The sequence below is a fragment of the Betta splendens genome, chromosome 2 (genome assembly GCF_900634795.4).
Source record: "Betta splendens chromosome 2, fBetSpl5.4, whole genome shotgun sequence".
NCBI classification, from domain to species: Eukaryota; Metazoa; Chordata; class Actinopteri; order Anabantiformes; family Osphronemidae; genus Betta; species Betta splendens.
Genome location: NC_040882.2, coordinates 15,894,300 through 15,921,573, shown reverse-complemented (window position 1 = coordinate 15,921,573; position 27,274 = coordinate 15,894,300). Strand labels below are relative to the sequence as shown.

At 43.7% G+C, this 27,274-nt stretch overlaps 1 protein-coding gene across 3 annotated transcripts; it reads right to left on the bottom strand.

Moving 5' to 3' along the window:
• Window positions 1–773: 773 nt before the first annotated feature.
• Window positions 774–22,265, bottom strand: nat16 (N-acetyltransferase 16). Of its 3 annotated transcripts, none has more exons than XM_029140741.3 (6): window positions 22,067–22,265; window positions 12,006–12,189; window positions 7,397–7,622; window positions 6,448–6,672; window positions 5,987–6,330; window positions 774–5,743 (listed from the first exon to the last, which is right to left on the bottom strand). In XM_029140741.3, exons 2-6 carry the CDS (start codon window positions 12,062–12,064, stop codon window positions 5,515–5,517), a joined length of 1,083 nt encoding a protein of 360 aa, XP_028996574.1. In that variant the 5' UTR covers window positions 12,065–12,189; window positions 22,067–22,265; the 3' UTR covers window positions 774–5,514. The 3 variants fall into 3 exon arrangements, with proteins under 3 accessions (XP_028996574.1, XP_040925316.1, XP_028996583.1); XM_041069382.2 differs by having other exon boundaries at window positions 11,996–12,189; window positions 22,067–22,263; XM_029140750.3 differs by lacking the exon at window positions 12,006–12,189 and having other exon boundaries at window positions 22,067–22,260.
• Between the last annotated feature and the right edge of the window lie 5,009 nt (window positions 22,266–27,274).

The window sequence follows — 27,274 nt, the reverse complement described above, 5'->3', positions numbered from 1 at the left end:
TTTTGGTGTAGCTCAACTTCAGCAGACACAGACACCTTTGCTCCATATTTATCAATGAAGAACCAGCCACATCTCTGCTGACTTTTAACATTAACTTCAACATTATGGTTTAGTGAAGAAGGCCCAGCAGTGGTAGCAACATGTTGTTTAGGGGTGAGGTTTACAGTCCACAGGCCCCTCCCTGCAGTCCCTGGATGACATAACCAGATCCTGCTGCCTCAGAAAAATGACCGCAGGGGTCCCCTCAGATCAACTGTTTGACCTGCTGCCCTCCAGATGAAGTTTCACAGCAACAGCTACTTCCCTAGTGCATGTGGGCTGCTAATAACGACTCACACACACACACACACACACACACACACACACACACACACACACACACACACACACACACACACACACACACACACACACACACACACACACAGCATTTACCTTGCACATGTCAGTATATTTACAGTATGTTTCTTTTATTCTTCTTATTCTTTTATATGTTGTTATGAGGGACCAACAACAAGTTATTGCTGTCTCTTCACAGCTAGAAGGGCTTGGCTCAACCAAGTGCCCTGTACCTGTGTGGGCTCCAGTTTTCTCCCACAGTGCAAAGACATTTATTATTAGCAGTAGTAGTTTTCCTGTGCCTGCGTGTCTATATGGCTACTGCATGAGTAAGTAAAAGGCCATTAGCCATCAATTACCTCTCAACCTTGAGTAGCTCCAAATATGTTAAACAATTCTGTTAGATGAGGAAAATAATATCACAGAAACACAGATTCATTACTTCTCTTTACTTGATGTACAACACATGATAAAGGTTTGTTCCTCTTCCTCCTTCAGGAGGCCAAAGGTAATAATCAAGCCATGAAAAAGCAATCACTACAAATTAAGCACAAGGTTTAATATACAGAGATAAAAGTTGTTGTTACTGAGTAAATGTTAAATTAAAACGGTCTTTATACATGTCTATCAGCACATTGCTAGTTTAAACTCAAGCAGCGTGATCTATTAATAGTTTGCATGTACAATGTTAGTCTTTGAAGTTAACTGCTGTCAGGTTCACATAGTGGAGTAAAAAGGACAAAGGTTCTCTCTGAGATGTAAAAATACAAAGTCTCACAAAAAGGAATACAACACATACAATAACAAGTAAGTAGTGTACTAAACAGATTTAGTTACATCATGTCTCTCGACTTAAGTTGCCCAAGCCACAGCCATTTCAACGTCTTCCTGTTGTTGGTTTGTTCTGACAATAAAATATAGTGTTATCTTCAGCACTGCTGTATAGAGATGTACAAAAGTCTATATATGCATTTCGTGAAATGGTTACACTTTACATCAAACTGACAGAGAAAGGTTTATCTCACATGATTGTTTCTGGACATCAAGATGTGCAACCAGAATATTTGTTGTTCACTGATGATGCTACAAACCCCGTTTCCAGAAGAGAGCGTTTTATCAAATGGAGCAAAAACTGACATATGTACTTTTATATTATACGCTTCAAACTTTTATTTTGGTGACAAATGGAACACAGGAAACATTTCCAGCTCCCAACGTGACAGTAAATGAGCTCATATTCGCAAAATATAAGCTAACTGACTATATAGGTGTTAACAGTTTGTAATAAATGTCGTATAACTTCAGTGCTTTCATGGCATAAATAAAGATTAAAGTAACTTAATGAATTACAGGCTTTTATTTCCATCTTGGTCAAAGCCTCAGCCCTTTTTGGAAACAGGGTTTGTACTTTCCAGGAGATCGTAGCTCATCGTTATTGCCCAAAACAAGTAAAGTGCATGCTGCTTTACCCACTAACTCAATGGCTTGTACAGTAATTTTAACATATACAATAATATAATACTTAACCCTATAATACTTATAGGGATTGCAGCACAATGCCTTAGCATTTTATTCACTTGTATACAAAGTATACAATCATCACATTTTCCACACAAAGTGCTATAAATAAAAAAAACAAAAACTTAAAGTCAACTGAGTGTCCCATGAATCTACTGGTGGATCTGGCTGCTTTGGGGGCTGCTGTAGAGGGATAATATCAAACAATATTTAACTCATAGGCAAATGTGTAACTAAAGCTTAATTAAGGATTTCATCGTCTAGAAATTTGCTGTTTTACTTTTTATAAATGTGTGCATGACAATTGATACACATAGAGGTTTAGCAGTCATGAAATTTGGCACTTTTCTTCTCTTTAGACACACAAAGCTTCCGTGTCCAGTGAATGAATGCTCTACAGCTTCTAAACAGTTTGCGTAGTAAACACAGGCATCAAAGCTCTGGAAATCTAGTAACACAAGACTTCACAGCTGAGCATTACTCACCTAAATTATAAGACTGAGAACGGTAAAGCCAATTAAATGATTTTAAGATTAAAAAACGTATTGTTAAATTCACTTCAAGTAAACATGCTGATGGTGCTATGCCCAGTGTATGGACTGTGTCATAAACACAGTTACTAGTTTTAGCTTCATATGCTGGAACTACTGGGTTTGTTAATGATTCATTATTTCACTGGTAAAACATCGTATTTACACATTCTCTTAGGTTAATCTTTTAATTTACCCGACCGTCCTTCCGTTAAAACGACATCATACATTGCGTGTTCATATATTTACCTCTGTTTTCTATTGAATACAGGTATGAATTCAATTCATGTGCTTAATGATGAATTTTCAGAAGCAAAAGGCATCAGTAGCTCTAGTATTGGTAAAGGTTTAGAACACTGTTTAAACGCTAAACTTCTCCTGACGAAACCTCCATCTAAAACGAAGCAAACAGCTTTAGCGCAAACGTTTGAAATGCACCATCCCAGATGATTCTATTTAGCAAATATTATTCAGCTACTACAGCTACAGAATCACCTGGATCACTATTTATTCTTCATGCTCAATACTTCTCTCTCTTCTCCTTTGTCATCATTCCAACTGAATGCACTTTTAATTGGAATGTTCCTCTGACTTCATTAGTGGTTCTCCACACGGTGCATTTAAGTGGCAACAGGACTGGACTGACCGAGTGGCTGAGGCAGCCACGAACTCGAGGGAGGCATTAAATCGTTAAACACTTGATGGTAACTTTCTAGCCCTCCCAGCCGGTCAGAACTGGGTGGAAGGTGGAACATCTTTAAGATCCTAATGTCCAGTGTCACTGAACAGCAGGTTTTAGATAACAATGACCAGGACAGGGAATCTTCACAAACACCACTGTCTGGTCCTTATTTCATATCAATAGCTGCACTGAAATATCTTTAATGTAAAAAAAACCTTCACAAGCGAAACTTCCTCACTACAGAACAAAAAAACATCTGTGTAGCACCACCAGCGTCCTGTGAGGCTGTATGTCGTCACGGCAACATGCTCATTTTGACAGTTACCAAATTGATGCTTATTATATAGAATGATTGTTGCTATATATGCTGAGAGCAGCGTGAATGTGCATCCTCTGTGTTTCTATATAAGAGGCCATGATGCACCAAACTGCAGTTGCTGGTCTGGTGGACTACTTACGGTGGGGGGTCTCTGGCCACTGGCACAAACTGGATTCCATAGGCTAGCTGTCTAGCTGCTAATCTTTGCATTGTATTCAAGTGCAACTATTTTTGGCCCAGGCCATTTGTCAGCCAGTCACTTCTAGGTCTCTGACATCAGCTTGGTGTGGTTCTGCCTACAGTATACATGTAACTTCTCTAGATGCATAGAACCCATCTAGACAGAACTGATCAGTGGCCCTAAGAAAAGTGAGGGGACCAAGATGGTTTATCCTACAGCGACCATGAACGTACCAAATTTCATGACAATTCAGGATGCCAGTAGATGAATCAATATTTATGTGTTAAGTTGCGGTCTAGAACTTTAAGTGCCCAATTCAAGTTAATGGATAAACGTCAGTCATGCAGAATCCAGATCTAGACAGAGATCTGGAAACTAATTTCATTTGACATGGCTCAACCTTCTCTGGCGTCGTAGAGTCGCAGAGGAAATACGGTTATTAACAGGAATTTGCCAGCTAATATCAGGGATAGTTAAAACACACAAAAGTCATTTTAATCTAGCAAAATTACCTTATTTCTGCGTCTCCCTGCATGAGCTGAAGCCAGTAGTAAGCTGCACAGCAATCTGTTAACATGGCTTAGCATTACGCTAAAAACTACAAAAGTAAGCCTAGGTCATCTTAATAAATTATTATTTTGTAGCGTTTATGTAAAACAGTTAAAATTGCAAGATAGCGTATGTAGTTGCTAAGAAATTATTCATACCCCTTCACTTTCTAGATAGTTTATTGAATGTATTTTATTGTGCCGATTTCATCTTGGACGGATAAGATTGCTATTTTATCCATTTAAAAGAAATCTACAACACATCAAAACATTATTTACTGTGTGGAGGCTTTAAATTCACTTTAATGTCTTATGTTTAGAATCGTGTAGCGTGTGTATATTTTACTGTGTTTTAGAAAGCTAAACAAAGAAGTGATTATTCTGCTGGCCTTGGCTTTTGATATTTTGGTCCCAGAGCTGCGGTGAAAAGTGTTTTTGCTTTTACAATTTACCCAGAAGTGAAGGGGTCTGAATATAAATATGTACAAATATAGAAATGCTAAGCTGTAAGCATAAGGAAGGCTCAAATGTATGTCAGAGCATGGTCATTTCACTAACATTTTTTGTTTCTGCTGAATTTTGCTTTTCTAAAGTAATTGAAAGCACCTAATTTATAGCTGCACCCTTTTCAATCTAACTTAGAAACAACTTGTTGGTGAAGTTTTATTAAAGTGCCTTCAGAGCTGTGCAGATTTTGTAATCCAACTCAACTTGCATGTTGATTTTGCTTAGCGTTTGATATTTACAGAAAGAACACAGATGACAGGTTTAAGATGAGGGTATGAAGAGTAGCTATTGTCTATGAAGTCTAATATTAGCATGTTTACTGTTTTATGGTTTCAAATAGGAGCTTTTGTCACTGCTTGCTGTGAAAAAAACTCTTATTTGACCTTTCAGTGTCATGAGAGACAAGTTAAATGTAAAATCACAAACACCTGTAATCATTGCAATAAGCTTAAATTGGGCCATAGGAATAAAATGGCCACTCAGCTCTTTTTGTAGGACTGCTGCAGTCACGTCATGGTTTATAACTTTGTTGTTAACATTGACTTTCATGCAGTTCAACGAAAACAGATTTGTATCTCTGACCAACTGCATAAATGCGAGAAAAAACAAATAAACTTAACTGAGACACAGGAAGTTTTTGTTGTATAATCAACTAAAATGAACACTGAGCTGATCCATGACTTAATACTTATATCAACATATTTAGTTTACAACTGTAGCATTTTTCAGAGCTCAATTGCAATTGATTACACGTGTTTAATGATTTTTATTTGCTCGGTTTCTATCTCAGCGGTTGAGAGATGAATGTATTTCTTCTAAATGTAATTGAATTGTGGCCAGTCATTTGTGTTTCGTGGCGCCTTCATCCACCTTTCATTCACCTCGTCTCACTACACCATGTCTGACTCCACCACGCATTGCTCGGTGTACTCCTTCACCAGCTCCACGTTCAACGTGTTGAGGCAGAACTCAGCCATGGGCTTCCAGAGAGGCGGGTCCAGGAAGATCTGGCACATCACGTGGCCCTGCAGGGTGGCGGTGTGCTTCTGCAGGTGGCACAAGAACTGCTGCCGGGCCAGGTCCAGATTTTTACCAAACATGTCAATGTTTAAGTAATACCTGGGATTTAAACAAGATCCGTCATGAACATGAAAATTAATGCATGCAGAGAAACCAAAGCCATGGATTCAAGCTCCCTGGAGGTTATACCAAAAAAGACAGGAGCAGAACTTGTCTTTATTCTAGCCAATGGTCATAATGGCTTTACTTTGGTTGGTCCCAAAAATACATTATGTCTGATAGAACTAACTAGGAACATCTACTAACATGATGAATAAGTAAAATTAGGAAACAGCAACTTACCAGTCGTCTCCGATGGGCACCCTGAAAGGGAAGGTACAGAGACTGGCCACAATAGGGTTGGACACGTCATCCACCATCCAGTCAATGTCCTTCTTCATCAGGATGGCCATGTTGCTGGGGACAGGCTTGAAAGGCTGCCAGTCTTGAATGATGGTGGAATTAGGAAGGACACTCCGCATCAGGTCAGTAGCCAGATAAAGACGGTGGATAGCTATTTGGTCAAGGCGGACTGGCAGAGAATTAGTGGAGGAGGTGGACATGGAAGATTGGAAGTCTCCACCCAGGCCAAGCTCACACAGACGCAGCTTTAGGTCTTCCGCGCTGAAGCGTACCAGCAGGATTCCCTAGAAAGAAAAAGCATGTGACCTGACAAAAACTACAAAAACTAGACTATCTGCAACACGCATGAAGCCTATGGTTTACTACCAATAGATGATGCTTTTTCTCATGTGATTTGTTACCTGCTTGGTTATAATGCGATACTTCTGGAAGTCCTTGGGTCCAAGCTGGTCGTCACGGGTCAGGCGGCATACCTTGACATCTGTGTACCTAGATTTGACGAGTTCGGAGCAGAAGCGCAGCAGCACACCTGCCACGCCCTTGCCTCTTTCCTGGGGGGCAACGCGCAGGCCTTCCACCAGCATTGTTTCCCCGTTGTCAATCACACACACGGATTCCAGGGCAATCTGTTGAGAAAGAATTAGGACAAAAAAATGGAATGGTCACAGGTAAAGAGCTTTTTGGGTCGAGTGGAGCAGAGCTAACCAAATGAGCTACAGGTGACTTATTGGAAGATTTGGCTAACAAGGGCATGTTAATCAGAGCATGGAGTCTATCATTAATCAGGTCTGGGTCACAGTGGTGGGTCACAGTGGCAGCAACCGCAGAAGGTCAGTGCCTCCTTTCACAAAAGTTGTCACTGTATGCGCATGTGTCTGTAACTAACGCAGAGTGATCTTCAATTGCTGTTGTAAAGTTGCAGTAAAAGAGAGTTAATGGAACATGCAACGATTCAAGGTCAGGCTGCTTCAAAGCAATTATGTAAGCACTAGCACAGAAATACCCCGTATGAAGTCAGGATTTAGAGCACATCCTAGTGATGGCGATAATCACAGACGATCTTCAACAATGAGCTCATCTCTGTCCCCGTCCTGTTAGGTTTTACTGCTGCATTTCATTTTATACTGCTTCATGCCACTGAAAAGGTTTTTCAGCACCACTTTGGCATGTTGTTGCCTCTGGCTGGTTTTACAGACCTCCTGCAGAACTACCCCCTTTACAAAAGGGGATATCTGTACAGACGTGGGAGTATGTCTGCCATTAATTTCCTTACTCCATTAACTGATGACCTAACCAGAGACTTACCTGCTATGACCCCATAAATATGTTTATAACATTCACTGAACGTACCACTTTTCCTTGTTTGCGAGCCAATATGACCATGCGGTTGGTCTCCTGCAGCCAGCTGCTGTATCTAGTGGGCAAGTAGTCAAGGCCTCCATAGATGTCTTGGCTCATAGCCATAATCTCATCGAAGTCCTCCTCTGTGGCCACCGTGAACTGAAGGCCTGTCTGGGACAGGGCCTCTGGCAGCTGGGGCATAGTCAGGCTGGTATCGATCTTCATCTTGAAATAACTGGTGAGAAACGAAGTGGAGAAGTTATTGCACATTGTATGAGTCACAGAGCAGGCCGTCGTACAATGTATGCACGATGTGGACGGCAAGCTGCATCCTGCAATGAGTGACTCCTATGCTTTGAGTGAATAGAAACACAGGCGTGGGGAGAGGTATCAGGTACTGTAACTGAAGCATATGAAGGAATTATTTAAAAGGAAGACGAGACAGGTTTGAGAGAGCTTTGGAAAACGCTCCAACTTTCCCTTTTGCTTCCCACATTACAGGCTTTGTCCAGCTCTCACCACCAACCACCAGCTTCATGATGAACACGTCATTAGTGAAGGCACATTCACATGGAACCAGGCCTGGGTACACCACTGCTTAAGAAGACGACCTTTGACCCCTCCCTTGTAAAGCGTACAGCTGTCACTTTTCCTCCAGCTGCCCTAACACGGAGTCTGTAAAACACCACATCACACATCTCAGCTCAACCTGCGCTGGCTTTTCTGCGTGAACCTTCGACTTATGCCGTTTATAGCTCACAGAGATTCAGGTCTGACCAATAGCCAACTCAACAGTCAACAGTGAAACCCTAACCAGGCAAAGCTTTTCAGTGGTGATCATGCAATAGTGGAAGAAAATCTCTAATTCAGATTACTCAGCAGTTTTGATCTCAAGTATGCTAATAAACACCTAAATCTCCTGACACTAATACAGTTCTACTCTTAGTTTCTTAATCCAGCTAATTGGTTTGCTGTCTGTTTCACTGCTAAGTTGCTCTGGAAGTGTTTGCTAAATGGTATCATTTCTTAATGAATCCACAGCCTCACCCCCGTCATCTCCATAGTAATGGTGTCTGACGACATGCTAAGAAACATAAGCCTTTGAAGCAGCTTTGCTGAGAAATTCATAAAAGTGAAAAAATGATATGAAGCCAAATATTTGTAAAGAAGTTACATCATAATAGTGGATGTTGCCTATCTTAGTATTACTAAGTAAATAACCCACTAATGTATTGTGTGGTAATGTGGTTCTATGTGTCATTGTAGTGTGTATACTCAATTGATTAGGTGTCCTGGGAACTGAAGTACATTAGGACGTATTTTTTACCAGTGCACAACGCATTTCAGTCTGTTAGTGTAGAGAGGCCAATTGCCTGTTAACTCAGGAAACAAAAAAGAGAGACTTGCTCTTGAGGTCGTTGTGCAATCAGATGTGAAGTGGCTGTTACTGAGGTCTACTGAAGGGAGTGACATGTGAGTGGTTCATGTTCTGCCTCAAGGAGTAAACAAGTGTTACTGCATAGTTTGATGGGTTCCAACATTCAGCTTTTATGCCCAAACTGAGAATTTACAATTTGCAGCGGAACCCAGCCTTCTAGGGGTGAAGTGAATGTGGACTGACAATGCACATCAACGCTACCTACTCTGCGAGGGTGGGATGGAGGGTCACAGAGGGTCACAAAGGAGCTGACACATCGCCTGAATCTCTGCAGCTCGTCATGCAAAGCTGTGCAGCAACGGAAGCTAACGCTTGAGCACCTGAGAGTCTGAGCCAGCGGAGAAGTGCTTCTAGAAAAGGAGAACCCACCGAGAAAGGGTTCAGATCTGACTCCTTCCAGTTCTGGGACCATAGTTCTAACCGTTGCACAACCATGCGTCCTTCTACTCAGGTAACAGGTAAATCAAATGAACTGTCATCCAACATACAGCGATCAGCAAACTCAGTGTATTGACTCATCATCGCCCTAAGAAGCAAATACAACCTCAGACAAATGTATACACACAACAGCATATGACCTTGTTTGCTCTGTCATTATTTATTTGACAAAAACCAAACCAAAAAGAAACAAACACGCGTGTGGGCAATACCAAGTACCCTTTTACAGCCAGGTGTTCCTAACCGCAGACGTCTACGAAGGCAAACGTTTGCTGGTCGGCAGAGATTGTTAACACAATATCCAGAGGGAACAACAAAAGCAATGACGAGCAAATGCTGACTTACATCAATCTGCAGAGTTGGACAGTTTTACAATAACAGAGAACATTCACAGTTGAAAAGAGTCTTGCTGAACATTGTTGAAGTTCAGCACAATTGGAAGTAGACGCGATAAGCTCAATTTGAGACCAGGAAAAGCTCTTCCCCTTTGTCAAGTCCAACACTTAATGAAGTTTTTTCCATCCTGTGATCTGGCCTCTGCTGCCATGGTGGTGGATGCTCCGTGGCCTCACAGCTGGGGACCAGGGATCCGCTCCAGCGCCACGCTTCCTTACAAGGCTCGGCGGCTCAGGTGATGCATGGATGGACGATCTGGGCTCTTTTTCACCCGCGGGACCTTGTCACCTCGTCTCTGAGTCAACCATCATCTTCTCTCTACAGCAGAGTATCCTGGAGCGCTTACATTAGGTCTGTCCAGGAGCTTGTCGACGTCATTGTTAGAATAAGTGTTGTCTTTTAAATTGGTCCTGTGACAGACTAGTCCAGGTTGTTGACAGGTGGGACGGGCATCTGTGACCTTCCGGAGCATGTGGAGGACGACGGTGCAGAGGAAAAAAACTCCCTTTAACGGGAGCAACCTCCAGCAGAGCCAGGCTCCCGGCGGGCGTCACCTGCGTCGGTCAGCTGGACTGAGGGGCCAAGCTGCTGGGAAGATACAAGGCTGATGAAACAGAACCATGGGAGAAAGAAGATGCAGCTTAATTACATGCAAATGTCTCAGACAGGCAGCCAAGTAAAAAAACAAAATCATTAAGGTTCTGGACTGACCCGGTGAATGTCCAGACTATGAGTGAATGCTCAGAGTTGTAAGAGTGAGAGAGCCATACAAGAAAAAGCGACCTTAAGTTACTGCTGCTGGGATACAGTACACGCTGGCTGCTGAGTCATGGGGGAGGCTTAGCATTGCCCACTTCAGTTCAGTTTTTGGCTTCATTCCTGTTATATAAACAAGAGCATGGGGCAAAACGGTACACATTGTTCATCCAAGGTTGTATTTGCCTGATTCTAGGACCTATTGTCTCTGTACATCCGCAGTACGCGAAACGCAACCTTGCCTCATTGTTCGCCACGAAAGAGAAAAGGTCGAACGCGAAACCCTCAATAACTCTGCTTCCAGGAGCCGCGCTGGTGATGCTGAGGCAGCATACGACTGCACAGAGCCTTTTGTCCCCGAAGGCCGCGCACAAACAGCTGCTGCTGTCACCGTCTCTCCGTGTGACACTTTCTATTCTGCTTCTGCAAAGCGACTAATAGGTTTCCTCCAGCCCAGACAGGAGGACGCACGATGCACACAGCTCTGCTGCACCACAGCGGCTCTGAGCATAATAATAATACGGCCCCAGTGTGGAAATGAATTCAAAACAACCTTAATATCCAGCGTTAGCAGCCTATAGAGAATAAACCTTGACTCGTCTTCTCCACTGGCGCACGCCTCCCTCGAAACGAGCCTTGATGTCATAACACGAATAATGAAATCTCCAGCTGATTTGTTTTATAAGGTCCACAGCCGAACGCCGCTTCAGCCGTGAACCTAGGCTCAGCAGGTAAATGCTTATGACGGTGCCTGGTGCAGCACAGCAGCCATGGAGAGCATTATCTGTCATAATGAACTGTCCCCTGAACATACGGGAAAGCAGTAGTGAACAGTGCATTGTGCAAAAACAAACAGATCTGCATCGGAAAAAAAAGGTGAAGGCTACACTGTAATACTGCTAATTCTATTAAGCCCTGTGTGTTGATGCTGCTGAGAGACGGGCCTGTGGGAGGGAGACTGGTTCACCCCTTAGGGAAGTTGTTGCTTTGCAGAAGCAAACACATGTTCCAATATTCTATCAATCACCCGTGTGAGCTGTGATGGTATTTGTAATGAAAACACTGTCTGGTCACAACACACGTCAGGAATACGGGAGCTTTTCCATCACGCTCCGATGCTTTGAGACGAGCTGACAGCCTTGGCTGCCGGTCGGCTCCTGCCCATGTCAGTGATGCTGTTTTGTTTTGGACTTTCTGTCTCCCCCTCGCTCGCTCTCACACACACACACACACACACACTCATTGATTCACTCCTGTCCCATGCCCTAGCTTCCTTCCTCCCTTCAGCTGGCAGTGTAACCCAAACAAAATGGAATTTGGTCGCTCTGCCAAGGTTGGGCGCCGATGCCAGTGGGCTCCCTGAATATTGGCTCTGGCCATATGTCGATGCCCAAACCACATGAGGAGGCCTTCGAGCAGCAGTGTGAAGAGTGCTCCGCCACGTTGCTTTGGGGGTGAACTGGCTGAGACGTATACCCGTCACAGCTGGATTATTTGGCGTACACTACCAACAGCTGCTTGTGTTCCCACTGTCACATTGACCATCACACTCCTGAGCACCTGATTTGTAGAAAACTCACAGGAACACACCATGATGTCAGTAGATTATCCTGTTGACCAAGTGATGAGAACATGGACACCATAATCATTCATGTCTCCCTGGGTAGATCCTTGGCTCCATGCTGCGTGCTTCATACCCGTAGGATCCATGCCGAGCCAAACACATAAGCAGAGCACTGTGTTGCTCCGTGTCATTTTTCCCACGCAGCCCAGCCTATACATGAAACAAACCATTGACACAAAGGCACCAGAGAAGGATTAGTTGATAGATCGATCTGTCCGTCATCACGTTGTCTTATTTTAATGGCAGTAAAATAAGACAACGATGAAAAATACACAGTCCCCCCACATTCCTGCTTCTGTGCAGGATTGTTCACACTTCATAACATTCACATGCAAAAAACGTTTGCGATTCTAATGTTTTGCTGGTTGGTCTTTAGTTTAATTTTTTTAAGGTCTTGACTTAGACTTAAATTTTGGAATACACATCAAAATGTTGACGTGTATTCCAAAATGCAATTTTCAATTTAAGGCAATAATTTTCTACTTATAGCAAGTTAGAACCATTGAGTTTTTTATTACAACCATTGCCCCAATACATATAAATATAATACAAATACAATTATTTCTTAAAATTCAACAAAAGATTGACACAGTGACTAAATCACAGGATGAGGGAAACAACTATACATTTACTGTATTATTGTTACAAGAATATTTGGTAGAGAAATGCATCAATACTGAACAAGATTTAAAATACAAACATATCCTAAGTCTTCACATGAAAACAAGAAGTAAAGGACAATGCAACTATAGGTTCTTAATCCTTATTTTTAATCTTGACTGTCAGGAATGTCTAAAATCTCAATAAATTATAATTTTATCTGCATTTAAACCATGCAAATATTTAAGGATCAACATTTCTTTGTAACTCAGTAAAGTAAATGATGAAGCTGTGCTTTAAGAAAATAATAGGTTCAGTGTTGACTGTAAGTAACCATCACAATGTCTAAAGCGCTGTCAGTGCCCGTGAGGCAAGACATCAAATCACAACAGGCATCTGAGAGACACGTTAGGTGCGATCAAAGCGAAACCTCTTCATGATGAACTCCTCAGAGCTTAGGAGGAAGAAGAACAGCCTCGAGGAGGTAGATGCACTTGAGTCAGAGTCAACACTCAAATTCTAATCAGTTCTCCCATTAGTTGAAGTGGAGGCATGTGCCCCATTTGAAACTCCCTGAAGGTGAGTCACCAGAGTAACTAACAACATGTTATTGTTCAAATGCCAGTGAATGAAAAGCATTATGTTTAATATTACCATTAATAAACATACTTACATACTGTACATGTGGGTGTAAAGTGTGTTAAACCTAACATCAAATTAAAGTATTAGTTTTTTGGCTCCTTGTGCATGTAGGAAAGCTGGACACAGGAATGTATTGTTAATATAAATCCAATTTAAATCGACTGAATCGAATGAAAACAACTCATTTTCCATCTAAAAGTCAGCACCGTGCTCACAGATGGACATGTGCTGATGCTGTGTCTCTCAGTGGCAGCCTGTCCAAGCGTTAATAATTCGGAGGGTTCGCGGCGCTGGGATGGAGCTATTAAATCCAGTGACTAATTCCTAAAAAATGAATTTTAACCGTCCACTCTGCTTAATCATCAGTATCGTCCCTTTTGGGCCTAACCACATCTGCATCACCCAAACATCATGTATGGGGGGGGGCTAAATTTGGACTAAATAAGCCCCTGCTGAGAGATTTAAGAGGGATAAGCACCAACATCTGTCACGACGAAATTCTCCAAAACAGCCATGACCTCTGAGTGAGCATGAGACCTTAAATAATAAAAACAGCGATGTAAATAAAGCAAGGCGTCATCCAGTGACGGCGGCGCAGCGATGGGAAACGGGCTGCACTCACTAGCGCGCTGACATTATGTTAACCTTCAGCCGATTCACCCTCACTCATCAACCCTGTCAACACATTAGTTTGCAAGTAGCTGCTGTAGTTATGCTGCTTCCCCAGTGTGTCAATACTCTCTTATATTAAACTGCAGCTCTGTTGTTCGCCGACACTAGCAAGCTCTCACTCACGGAACACATGATACGATTCACAAACACAGCGCGTGTTTGGATTTTTTGGCTTCGTTGCTCGGTTTAAAACATTAGTAATTGGTTTATGGTTATTATTTTTAATCTGGCAAATAAGCTCCCCATCTGCCCTTGTATCGGTTCGCTCTACAGTTTGTCAGGCAGACAGAGGCCAGAGGATGGGGTCCGACCCAACCGGCCTGTGGACTGTGGGAAACCGGAGCCCGCGGAGCACGCGGCGCTGCACGCACAGCTTGTTAACGGAGACACCACAGCTAAGCGGCGGCTTTCTGACGGCTGGCTGTTAATTAGCAGGCTCGTTAAGGCACACGCTGAGCTCGGAAAGGTAGCAAACCGCGATCAGACCCCAGACACTGCGTGGAGCCTCAGGTCTGGATTTGTGATCTCACCCAGTGGAAACAATCCATCAAATACAGGGGACAGACTGTAAAGGAGGCATAACATGACTTCCAAACAGCCTAATGTAGTGGAGCATAGCCTTGTCCTGATGGTAAGAAAAGCAGAAACGACTCCCACACTTCAACAAGAAACTTACTGTTATTTAAAATTCTTTGTATCACAAGGTATGAAAATACTGAAGCTCAAATCTTTTTAACGTTAAGCATGAACAGGTCGTCTGGTGTCACATCAATGCTTATGGTCTGGCTTTGCATATGAGATGAACAGGGAGGTCAGTCAGGTTCAGTAATAACATCGACCCATCACCTATTGACGTGACGTTGATCCAACCACCAGCAACACACGGGACTTTATGTTTCCGAGCTTTTGGTGCCTAAAGGCTGTTTATCAGCTCAGCCAAACTGTGACATTTCAACAACTGGAGCCAAACATTTCTCACTGTTGTCATGGCAACTTTTCTGACACACAGCTGTCACTGCTCCCATGGCAACGAGTGACAGTCAAGTAGTAATGCCAACGGTCACTATTTCACTACAAGTGAGGGCCTTATTGATGGAGACTCAGCCTTAAAGGACCAGAACCGAGATGTTACTTTGTAGCAAGTAATGAAAATATAACGCTAGAATTTTATTTTTACCAAGTCTCAAATAAAAGACAACAAAAGCATTTCTTTGTGATTTCTTTCCGGATCGGTGTGAGTTTGCTCCTGGCACAGCGCCTCCTTGTCGTTCATGTCATCTGGGTCTATTCTTGAACACAAGCTTTTTGATTCCAGAGAAGCGGATGGAGCCAAATAGATGGGAAGTGGGTGGGTTCCCTAAAAGAAGCGACAAGCGTTAAGTTGTGAACGCCTACGCGTGTCTGTGTGTGTGTGTGTGTGTGATTAACCAGCAAACAGAAACAATGATTTATGTGAATTGCACTTACCTTGGCCAGATGTCCACCGTCTGCCAGGTGAGACCGCCACCTGAACCCATCCATCAGACCCACGCTTGTACGGCCGTCACCTGACACACTGTGCATTATTCAGCGCAGTGTGTGCTTACCACTTCTCCTGAGCTGCTTTGTGAGTCAAAACACTTTCAAAGTGACACGAGATACAACATGAAACGTTGCTGTGCCTCTAATGACCGCTTTTAAAGGAATTCATGCAACAGATGAGCGCAACATCTCAAATTATTAGTGGGATCAGCTCAGGTTCGAAATGTTGTAGAAAGTGGAAAATCATCTAATATGAAGCTGGTAAATAAAAGTCTTTGACCTGGTTGTGTGGAAAGTGATGATTTCCATCTGTTATAATCTGTCATTTTTGCTGAGTTATGTTACATTATTATTTTTGTCTTAGCCTCATTTATTACTTGGGTTTGTTTTCTGTTAATGATTATTTGATTAAAGTAAATTAAATGTAATTTAATTTAGAAACGCATTAGTCCCAGAGTGGGCATTGTGCATTCACCCCATCCCCTGGGGAGCCGTGGGCCTCATGGCGCTGCCAGGGAGCTAGCACGGCTAGCGGGGAGTGTCTTGCTCAAGGGCACACCTGATAACGGAGACGGGGATCGAACCGGGAACGTTTTGCATCTGAGGACGATACTCACCCATTATTTGACCCTAGTTTCTTCTCAAGCAGTGACTTTTATTTTGGTATTTGTTTCCTGTGAGTCTGTATTGTGTCATGTTTCATTGCTTGCGCCTGCTCATGCAATGATCTTTGTTGATATTTTCCTCAACATCCTTGTTTCCTACGTATTTACTGGTTTTCTGCTTTGAACTTTGTTCATGTTTTAATAAATGTTTCGTTTGTAAGTACTGGCTTCTGTGTTTGAGTCCAAACATCCCTCTACCATATTCCACAACGCAACCACAGGCCTCGACTAGTTTGTATCAGCGAGTTTGTGACCCACAGATCACACGATGAATCATCGCCGCGTACTGGAAGTGACCACAGATAAGACAGGACCCACAGGAAACGCGCCGAGGGCCAGTGACCATAAGAGCCTGGGGGTCGTGAGCAGGGGAGGATGGCTGCGGCTGTGGGTGTGGGGGATAGGTGCTGGGTGGGTGTGTTATTACACCCACGGACAGCTGCGGGTGCAGCCGCCGTGACCACGCGGCGCAGGGGAAGTGCGAGGGAGAAACCAGGGATTTCCACTGGTTTCCGGCCACGCGTCGCCTCGCGCTCGCGCCGACACGCCGCTTTTCTGCAGCAGCTCATCACACGGCCTGCGCAGGCGACAACCCCCCCCCCCCCCTTCCCCCCTCCACCGCACAGCTTCTCCTCCAAACTTTCCACTCCCTCCTACCCTCCTCTTGACCTTTCACCTCCTCCTCCCTTCCTTCTATTTTAATCTGAACCCTTCTCCTCCTTTCCTAAATAGCTGCTAGCCTCATTCACACGTCCACCTCCCGCGAGCCTCCTCTCCCGGTCCTCCTGAACCTCCCCTCCCCCTCTCTTCTTCCCAGCCTCTCTACCATCCCCCCCGCCTCCTGCTTCGCTTCTCCCCTCCTAAATCTGTCCCTCCCTTCTTTTCCCTCTCTTGTCCTCCTCCCCCCAGTGTCCCCTCAGCACTAAAGCATGTATAGAGCCATTAATCTCCACAGTCCTCTTAGTGGGATCCACTGTATCTCTGTTCTTGGGCCGGCGTGTCCCAATGTCACACGTTTGTTTATGTAACACCAAAAACTCAACAGAGTCACCTCAACTCACTTTATATAATACTACAATCCTCAAAAGCCGCGCACACGAGACGAGCGCTTAGCCGCTGAAATTCTGCACAATAACAAAGAGTTGCATTATTTCCCAGGTTGCTATCCAGGGGCCCAAATTTGTAACATGCAAGCTGTGATTTGCATATTAATGAGCTGCAATCAAGAAATCTCCCCTGAACTTAGCTCACTTAGTTTCTCTGGGAAGCTCGTTATCTGATGCTTCGTACGGCGTACGTGGCATTTATTTACTAATTGTGCGGCGACTGAGCATATTTCACTCTTATCTCGTGCCACTGCCAAAATAAACCCGGTGCTGCACACAGTTCACCAGCAGCGGATCATTTCCTGCGACTGTGCATGAGAGCGACTTTCAAATCCGTGTCTGTAACATGCGAACCCGGCACCTCTGGCTTCCACATCCTCTTCGCTCACATCATTTGACACGTTGGAGACGCTTTACAGACGACATCCCGTCCGTGAGGACCGTACTTCTCCCAAATAGCACAATGACAGCTGTAGATTAAAGTCAGAGTAACACACATCTAGGATGTTCACAATCCAGCATCCAGTCCTGTGGGACAAAGGATGACGCTGTGGAAGTCTCCGTCATTTGCTTTAGTTTGTGCTCATATATTCTGAGCGCCGGGGACCGTCCCAGCTGTCGGCTCCGGCCTGGACACACCGCCTGTCCGTCACAGCGCTGACACATGTTCCTTCTCAAATTGCCCCCGACCATAAGTGCCTCAAAGCAAACCGGGCGCTTTTTGACCAGAAGTGAGCCCGATCGGATACTTCGCACAATGTCAGCAGGTCACATGACACCCTGAATGCTGCTGGCGGACTTGTCACCGTGGACCGTAGGACTAAGATCCTAACACTCTGCTGTTCACGCGTCTGATACATAAAGGAGGCATTCTAATGGTGGGTATTAAGGATTAGCCAGACGTTAATGTTAACATAGAGGATGTACATAAAGGTGTTATGTTCATGTTCCGCCGCGTTGCTCCGACCTCTTCATCATACGAAATCACTTTAACCAAAACCGCCAATTACTGTGTAGCTGTCAGCTGTCAAAACAAACAGGGATGTAATTTCACCACTTGACCCTGAGAGACAACCGAAAATGTTTAGCAGTCAGATCACATTTCAGAGCGTTAGTAAACAAAAAACGATCATCAGCACATAGTTGTGTGCTTGTGGACGAAGCGCTGGATGCGTTCACCATCCAGATGAGCAGCATGAGTGTTCGAGGAGGGAGGTTGTCACATTCATCCCAACAGCAGATTGGTTCGTGCCACAGAAAAATCAGGAGGCTGTGTTTAGAACTACAAACATGGCGGATACTGGGTCTAGTCCCGGTTTCACCCTGTGCCATAGGTTTAAAGCTCCACTCACATTGTTCAAATCCACTGTGATGTGTTTACATTCTTGACTTATAGCTAAAGTAAAATGAATCAATAAATGAGCTAAAGTAACAGCTGCTGGTGTCTGGGGAGCCATAAAGTTCCGAAATGACCCTGAAGGCATCACAAATTAAGACTCTGAAAACTACACTAGTTTGTGCCTGTTTCACAGATACGACGCCAACTTCTCAAACAGGACCTGCCTAGTAATTACCACAGCCTCTGTTTCATGATAACCAGTTATTATCTAATATACTCTTGTGATTCCTATTTTGAAATAGTTAATGAACAGTCTTTTGGCTTGTAGGAGGTTTATTACCTTCACCTAAATTAGCACATTAGCACTTTGTTCATCATACCAGCACATAATGCATTCTTCTTCTTCTTTTTATTATTATTATTATTATTATTATATGAGCACACTGGACACTATGTGGCACAGCCCCCTGTCTTTGCTGTTGGGAGCCCACAGGGACGGTGCAGTATGTGAGCAAACGACTTGACAAAAGTGGAAAGAATAGATCTGGATGTTGGGCCGTGCTTTTTTCCCCGCTCGCTTCCATGATTAATGCAATAATGACCCCACACTTTCAATTCCAAATACCAACCTGTCAAAAGGCATCAGATCACATGCAGGCCTCTATCTCTCCCTTGCTCGCTCGCTCGCTCGCTCACTCACTCACTCCCTCTCGGACTTTTATCAGAGTGAGAGTGACAACGGGAAGTTTTCCATTAAAAGGAAAAGCACCTAATGATAGTGATAGGGAATAAATATGCCAACACCTACATCTATCAACATCCTGTGTGACCTGCTGGTTCTGCATTAACGTGAACGATGTCACTAATCTAACGTTTCGTCCTATTAGCGCCTGTGCTGCTTTCATGCTAACGCCCTGGACACATATAGGTCAAGTGCATCCAAGAGCGTTGAGGTTGAGACAGCGCCGCTTCCACGAGGAGGTGACAGTCGACTCACGCAGGAAGTAATTACGGACCCTCACCAAGCACAACATATGGCGCTCGGCTTCTCTGCTATAATTAACTGGTATCACAGCTTCAGAAGGACGGGGAGCTTTGCATCCGCCTCACTGGAGCACACGTGCAGCATCTGTCTCCACACCTGCAGTCTCTGCGCGAGCCTCGCTCCCGCTCCCGCCCATGCGCGCTCGCTCAGCACAAAGCGCAGGTTCGCGGCCGGTCCTCCCGTCCGGACGCCGGAAACCGGACTCTGGAGGAAGACGCCGCGGCCGACAGCGAGACGTCCGCAGCAGCTGTGTGAGCTCTGTCAGGCCCTGAGCGCGCCGCCATCCCAGCGCTAGCGGGGAACACGCGGCGCCGCGTCCTTCAGGGCCGAAACCCGCACGAGCGCCATCATCCCCCGCTGTTGCAGCGTGTTACGCCTCTTTGGGGACATTACGTCTTATGAAATGAAGAATTCTGAGCATTTAACTTTAAAAGGAGGTTTCCGCGATCTTGTTCTTCTCAAACAGCCGGTGTCTTTGTGCTAACGTGGCCGTCGGGCTAATTTTAGCAGCGGTTTGTCACTATTCCTCCTTCCACCTACTGAACAGCAGTGGTTGCCATCAAAAAGCTCCAAATCTGTAAAAAAAAAAAACCTCCTTCATCAGTCGCGAAGAGAACGCGGGTTTCGTGTGTCGCGGAGGTTGGAACCGTCGCCCTCCGCCCTCGGTGTCGCGACGTGACCCCCGGCCCATGCGACGAGGTGGGATTCAGGTCCACCTTTTGTGTAGCGGTACAAATTAAGCGCTGCTGTCTGACTGGCTGCTCCAAACGCTAAATAAAGACGCATCCTCTTCTCCTGCCATAAAGCCTTTCTGATTTGTTGAACATATTAAGTAAAGCAATGCCCGCCGTGGATATGCTGAGTTTTAGATATCCAACACTGTACGCATCCCTGCAACTCAAGCCCGCCGCTCCCAGCGCTGCCGGTGATACGCGTCTAAGAATGGAAGCGTTATCAGCCCATGTTAATCCATCCAGCAAATCTGGTGGAGAATGTGTGGACGAGCTCCACCAACGCGCCCCTAGACGTACAGACCCAGCCTTTACGTTGATGCTTCATATCATCACCGCGAAGGTGAAGACTTCACCTAAATATCAGCCCCTGAGCAGAAGAACCGTTTTCTCCATTAACGGTCATCCGTTCTCCCCCGCGTTCGCTCTCGCGGTCGACTCTGACGTTAAACCCCAAGATTTATATGCCGTCACGTTGTCCCAGGTTAAGCTTGAATCATGCAGGACATGGAATGTGTTGAGAGCCGTTCTATCCTTATGTGGACGGGCCGCAGCACTGCACAAACACACGCCGGCTCTGTGGAACAGATGGTATTAAATATTTCACAAAATGTATTTTTTATGGCGACGGGAGGGAAAAACTATCGGTTTCACTGGGGAAGGTTCTGGATGGGGTTCACCTCGCCTGCTAATTAGTGCGTGAAAAGCAAGTCAAAAGCAAGAAGGATCAGAATAAACACAAATCAGGATTTTAGGGATAAAAGCTCCTCATATGGAAGTTCTGGATCAGAACTGCTCTGAGCCCCATCCTTAACACCTGCCATCTGTGATCAGGTGCTGGTCTGCGTTTACTGTCCAACACAAACGTCTCAGCAGAACCCTCGCACAAACCAAACTTTTACCCACGTTGCACAGGATTTCCGCAGGAGAATCCGCGGATTTTGGGTCGCAGGTGGAGCAAAACGCTCGACATCGCGCCGTTGCGGCCTGCGAGCACTGGGAGCGGAAACACTTTGAGCCTGTCACACTTGGATGGACTTATTGTGTTTGTAAAATGAAGGGAAGGCTCTGTCCCACAGTTTACCACCACCACGGGCAAAGGCTGGAGACGCGCTCTCAGAGGCTCACGCGCAGACGACAGCGCGTTCAGAAATGGAAAACGCCACGATTTGGCTTGAACGGTCAGTATTTTTCCTTGGGAAGTGACTTAAAAATAGTCCGGCGTTTCATTTGGTGCCAGGTGCCAAAAATAGCCGTGAATGCCAGGATGAGCCTGCTGACTGCTTTGGAAATATCTCAAATAACTACAGGCTGCATCTTCTTCATCCTGGGCAGGTGCTTGTGTTTGCTCCAGATTTAGCTCGGAGAAAGCGCCGTTAACACGACGCACACACAGGCTCCGCATGAACCCGGAGCATCTCGAAGTCTCAAACCATTGCTTTACACTTCTGATGGCGACCAGGGGACTCGGCCTTCTCGTCTGCGCCGCTCCTGGACGCCGCTCATCACGACCGAGGCGCTCACGGCGCATCACACGATTATTACACATTTACAGATGACACGCACACAATAAACGCGTCACGACGGGCGCACACGCTCCGCAGCCCTCCCGCAGATTATCCAGCCTGGTAATTTTCCTCCCCACAGACCTCCGGGGCAGCACTGACCCGTCCGTCGTCTAAGCCCACGGCCCGTGCGCGTCTTACCGCGGATGGTGTGTGCGCGGTGTCCTTGGCGTCGCTGAGGAGAGACGGAGACGGAGCGGTGTCCGCAGTGATGTCGCCACGAGTGATGAATGAAAGACAGACGGACGGACCGATCTGTCGGTGATCCGGTGCCGACGGACGCGTCCCACAGGCCCCGCCCCCCGCCAGTTCCCTACGTCATGCCTCCGTACTGGACGGTGTGGAGCGGCGCAGCATCACCACGGTGCTCTCTCTCTCTCGCTCTCTCTCGCCGCTATGCGTGCGCGCGCTGCAGCATCACGCGGACGCGCACAGGCTCCCAAGGATAACGAAGGCGATAAGTCAGAAAATTATGTGTAACAGTTATTTGAAGTTATGTTTTAATGTTTATTCTTGTTTCTGTCATCACTGGGTTGGAGGGTTTTTCATCTTCATGGACGTTATCGACACAGGCTTTAAAAGAAAAAAGTGAAACTGCTGATAAGTTTATTTATTGACCATAAGCATTATTTAATGACACATAATGGTGGCATACTTATTTAATTTATTCCGATACATATTTAAATGAATAAAAGTAGAATCACATTTTACACTAACAAGTGTTTATTGATACTGATCTACTACGTTTGGTAATTTCTGATCAGATTCTCTCATCTGGGATCATACTTTTGAAGCTAATAGCTGATGGCAGGTCAGCTGTTGCCACGTCTAAAACAAGAGGAATAAGCAAAATTAGGTCAGGTCGATGCCATAAATTGTGTCAGTTCAAAAACCAAAAAGCAAAACAGTGTAAGGTCTTTGTATCGGATTGGTTCTATCAAAAGCAAAACCTCATTCATCACTTGCTCTACTCCACCATCTAGTGGACAAAATAAATAGAGGACGAGCTAATACAACGACTTCAGTGGTCTGGGGACAGTTTTCAACTAAACTGAATGATTGCACTTTCCATGATGACAGTTAATAGATGATCCACCTAAATATGGGGTGCCAAATGTAAAAGGAGCACCTATAACTAGTTTTCTCACATTTAACTAAATGACACAACATGTTTTCTCACATTTAGTTAAATGTGCAAAAGTCTAAATGTAAATGTTAAATGTAAATGTTAAATGTTAAATGTAAATGTTAAATGTAAATGTTAAATGTTAAATGTAAATGTTAAATGTTAAATGTAAATGTTAAATGTAAATGTTAAATGCTAAATGTTAAATGTAAATGTTAAATGTTAAATGTTAAATGTAAATGTTAAATGTAAATGTTAAATGTTAAATGTTAAATGTAAATGTTAAATGTTAAATGTAAATGTTAAATGTTGACCGAGAGTAAAACTGAATATTCATGAATGGGCAAGTAGACTCCATCCCTACCCTCAAACAGCGCTGGTCTCAGATCAGAGACGCGAACTCAATCACCTCAAACAGTGCGCGCAAACCCCGCCCACATCTGATCTGGAAACTTTTGTTTTTAGCCTGGACGTAACTTCGACTAGCTAGTATAGTTAGCCAACTAATTCTCCACCGGCGCCACAGAAATATTCTTTTTAAACCTACTTGACTCCTCATTAATGGTGTTTACGACAGAACGGCAGTTTGAAGCGGAGCCTCAGCCCGCACAACTGCCGTTACAGCCCGTTCAATCTCCCCCAACGGGAGGGAGTCGGAGCTGGCGGCCATGATGGCTTCGACTTCAAGCTTCTCTCCAGTATTTTCGTGCACCGATCCAGAGTCAGATGTGGGCGGAGCTATGCGTACTGTTTGACGTGTTTGAGTTCGCGTCTCTGATTTGAGACCAGCGCTGTTTGAGGGTAGGGATGGAGTCTTGCCCATTCATGAATATTCAGTTTTACACTCGGCCAACATTTAACATTTACATTTAACATTTACATTTAACATTTAACATTTAACATTTAGATTTAACATTTAACATTTACATTTAACATTTAACATTTACATTTATATTTAACATTTACATTTATATTTAACATTTACATTTAGACTTTTGCACATTTAACTAAATGTGAGAAAACATGTTGTGTCATTTAGTTAAATGTGAGAAAACTAGTTATAGGTTCTACTTTTACATTTGGCACCCCATACCTAAATAGTACTAAGTTTTTCTCTGAGATGTAAGTCTTAACTCTTTACATTATACAATGGTTCTGCATGAAAATGAAAATCAGTACATATGGGTGGACAAAAAAAGGATTATGTAAGTAAGGGAGTACTGTGGAATATTTTATTCATTTATTATATATAATTATTAAAAAATTAATTCCTCTGTGCCTTAGCACTGATGTTATTGTTGTATCATACGAGAACATACTCAGTGCCCAAGACTGGATTTTAACCCTGATGAAACCAGTTCAGTCAGGACCACATTCCAGTCAGCAGCCAACAGTCCACAAAAGATTATTTTTGTTCCACTGTAGTGAACATTCAGGTTTGACCGATGTGACTCTGAGAAGAAACCAGGAACAGCTCATTCTAAAGGTCAGTGGGTCGGTACCAGTGTTCCCAGCAGCAGTGATCCAGTTCAGACATTTTCAGCTTTACTGACTTTGAGGTGAACCAGGACCCAGAGTTTCTGCTGAGAACTGCTGTAAGTCTCTGATGCTTCACTTCCTTTCACTTTACTCTTGGTTGTTGTTGGTCTCTGTATGCTGGAAAATAATGGGAAATGACAAAAAACATGAAAGCTGGATTATTGTTTTTTGACAGAGTGCTTTGATTAAATTACATTTCCACACATCAAGAGAAACAAAACCAGTGTGTTTTGTATTTTAAGTAAGGACAAATTAACTTGATTTCAGTTAAGTCTTTCAGGAAAGGAACATATAAAGTCAGTACTTAATTTGAATGTGAGCACCTGCTTTTTGTTTATGTGTATAATTTTTTCAAAATGAGAGTCTCTTTCTTAGGGCGCATGTGCGTGCCTTTCTGTTTCTATTATGTTTATTAGACAGCTTTAGTTAGCTTTCACTTTCACTCTCTACAACCAGCTAAAATTGCTGTCAGAATATAAAGTTTTAATGAGCTTAATAGGTTTCTGGTAAAACCACTGAAAACGTGTCTCCTGTTACAATATGACTGTACTGGTCTTACTGGGAGCTGTGGTCCTGACAATTTCGACCCAAACAACCAGGTGCTGTCTCTTCAATTCTCAGACACAATAACATGTTTTGGCATGTATTCTACAATCTCCAGAGTAATAAATTAAAGTTTCACACTACATGCCTTGCCTGTGGGTTGAGGCACAGTGTCTCATTTAATCACACAGAAAAGGCTCTCCATGTGTTGGGATCCCTCAGCTGGCTCTGCCTCCCTCTCACATCTGTCTTGCTTGTCGATGCCCTCCCACACCCACCTTCTACTCTTCCCCTCCAGTTGCATTGTGAAAGAGTGCTGAGTTAACTAAAAACAAAGTCCTGAATTTATTAATGTTGATTGTAAGTGTGTTAGGTTCAGTGGTAAAAGTCTAAGTCGTGTGTTAAGTCTGAGTAAAGCCAGTTAAACTAAGTATCACTGTTCAGTTCCCTCTGTTCCTCTGTTATAATTAAACTCAAAGTGTTTGCCCATCCTCTGGTTTTCTTTGGGTCAACAACACACCAGGTCTGTCATCCTGTGTTAGAACTAACACCTTGTTTCAGATTGGAAACAATCACTTGCAGACATTTTGTAAACATAAAAATAATTCGACTGGTATTTGTGTTTTCACCAATGACGTATGGTGAGCTTCATGGCTGGTGAGGCACTAAGTCCAGTTTTACATTCTATATTTTACATGACATTACAGTGGTTAGCGCGTCATGTTCCTGTCGCCAAGGTTGCAGGGTTCAATCCTCTCAAAGAGGGGTTGTTTCAGGAAGTGCATCCTGTGTAAAAACTTACCTTATCTACAATGTGAATCATTTGCTGTGGCGACTCCCGACAGGTTAAAGCCGAAAGGAGTTACCTTTTACATTACAATACATATTTGGTCTACAAAAAATGTTACTTTTACAGCAGACAACAAACAGCGCAAATTTGATCTGTAATTTATACCTATTCACAAAACTCACACGCATGCACGTACACGCACACAGAGTCTCATTTTGCTCTACTGAAATAGCGTACTTGTTAATGTGTCCTGAAGTTAAAATACAAGCCACATTGGTTTTCTTGTTTCTCTTGATTTGAGGAATTAGAATAGATGTACTTTTAAAAAAAAAGTTTGCTCAGTCTTCATCATCACTATTCCAGCAGAGCATCAGACACATCAGACAAATGTGTAAACCTGTTTTCATAGGATTGACACATTTTCTCCTCTGTTTTGCAAAACAGTTAACACTGGCGCCATTAAAACAGTCTAAACTCCATTGTTCTATTCCAAAAAATTAGCAACCATGAAGACCAGTAAGAACTTACCATAGCACCTGTTTGACACTTCAAAAAAATATTTACTTTGCATCAGTCCTTAGACCTTAAAATGGTGCCAGGTCTGTGTTGGTCTTTACAGCATGGATGGAGGAGGTCTAAAGCAGAGACTGAGTATCAACAGTGGCTGTAACTTATTCTCCAATAGATTTTACTGTATTTTACATGTATTTTCTGTAATATTTACAATATTTCAGTTTTCTGCCACAGTTTAAAAAATGAATGTCATGGAATTAGTAAATCAATGTATTTCTTCATGACAGCAAATTCAAGGTAAATTTAAAAACTACAAAGACAACAAACAGCAACAGGCTCCAATGACGATCAATGACGCACTGATTCACACAGATCAGTGGTTTGTGATTTGCTGTTCACGGTAATGACTGATTGGACATGTTCATATACCTGGTTGCAAGTCGTTGTTTAGACCTGTGTGTGAACTGTTAAGGGAATGTGTTGTTTCACTGGACAGCTGCGTCAAAGCGACCAATAAAAACTAATGTGGTGAAGAAATCAAATGGCAAAAACATACACAGACCTGGCTGTTGCTCTATCATTGTGTGCTGGGCTGCAGCCTCATGGCTTCATCTAGTGACTGATAGTAAAGTACAGCAGCTGACTCCGATATGAAACAGCAAAAAGGAGACAATCCGTGGTGGAAAAGCTGATATCGTTACAGGACCAATGATGGAAAATGGTTTGTGTTTCTTCCCCACATGAAGGTAGGAAGGCAGAATGGATCAGTGTGAGGACAGAGAGAAGGGAGCCCCTCCTTCTAAAATCAGAAGAATGGAGATGAAGACTAAAGCTCAGA

Coding starts and splice junctions, on each gene's coding strand:
- nat16 (XM_029140741.3), bottom strand. CDS start 12,064: ATGATTATGGTGTCCATGTTCTCATCACTTGGTCAACAGGATAATCTA. Junction 7,623..12,005: donor GATAATCTACTGACATCATG/GTGTGTTCCTGT, acceptor GTTTCTCACCAG/TTATTTCAAGATGAAGATCG. Junction 5,744..5,986: donor GTGCCCATCGGAGACGACTG/GTAAGTTGCTGT, acceptor TTTAAATCCCAG/GTATTACTTAAACATTGACA.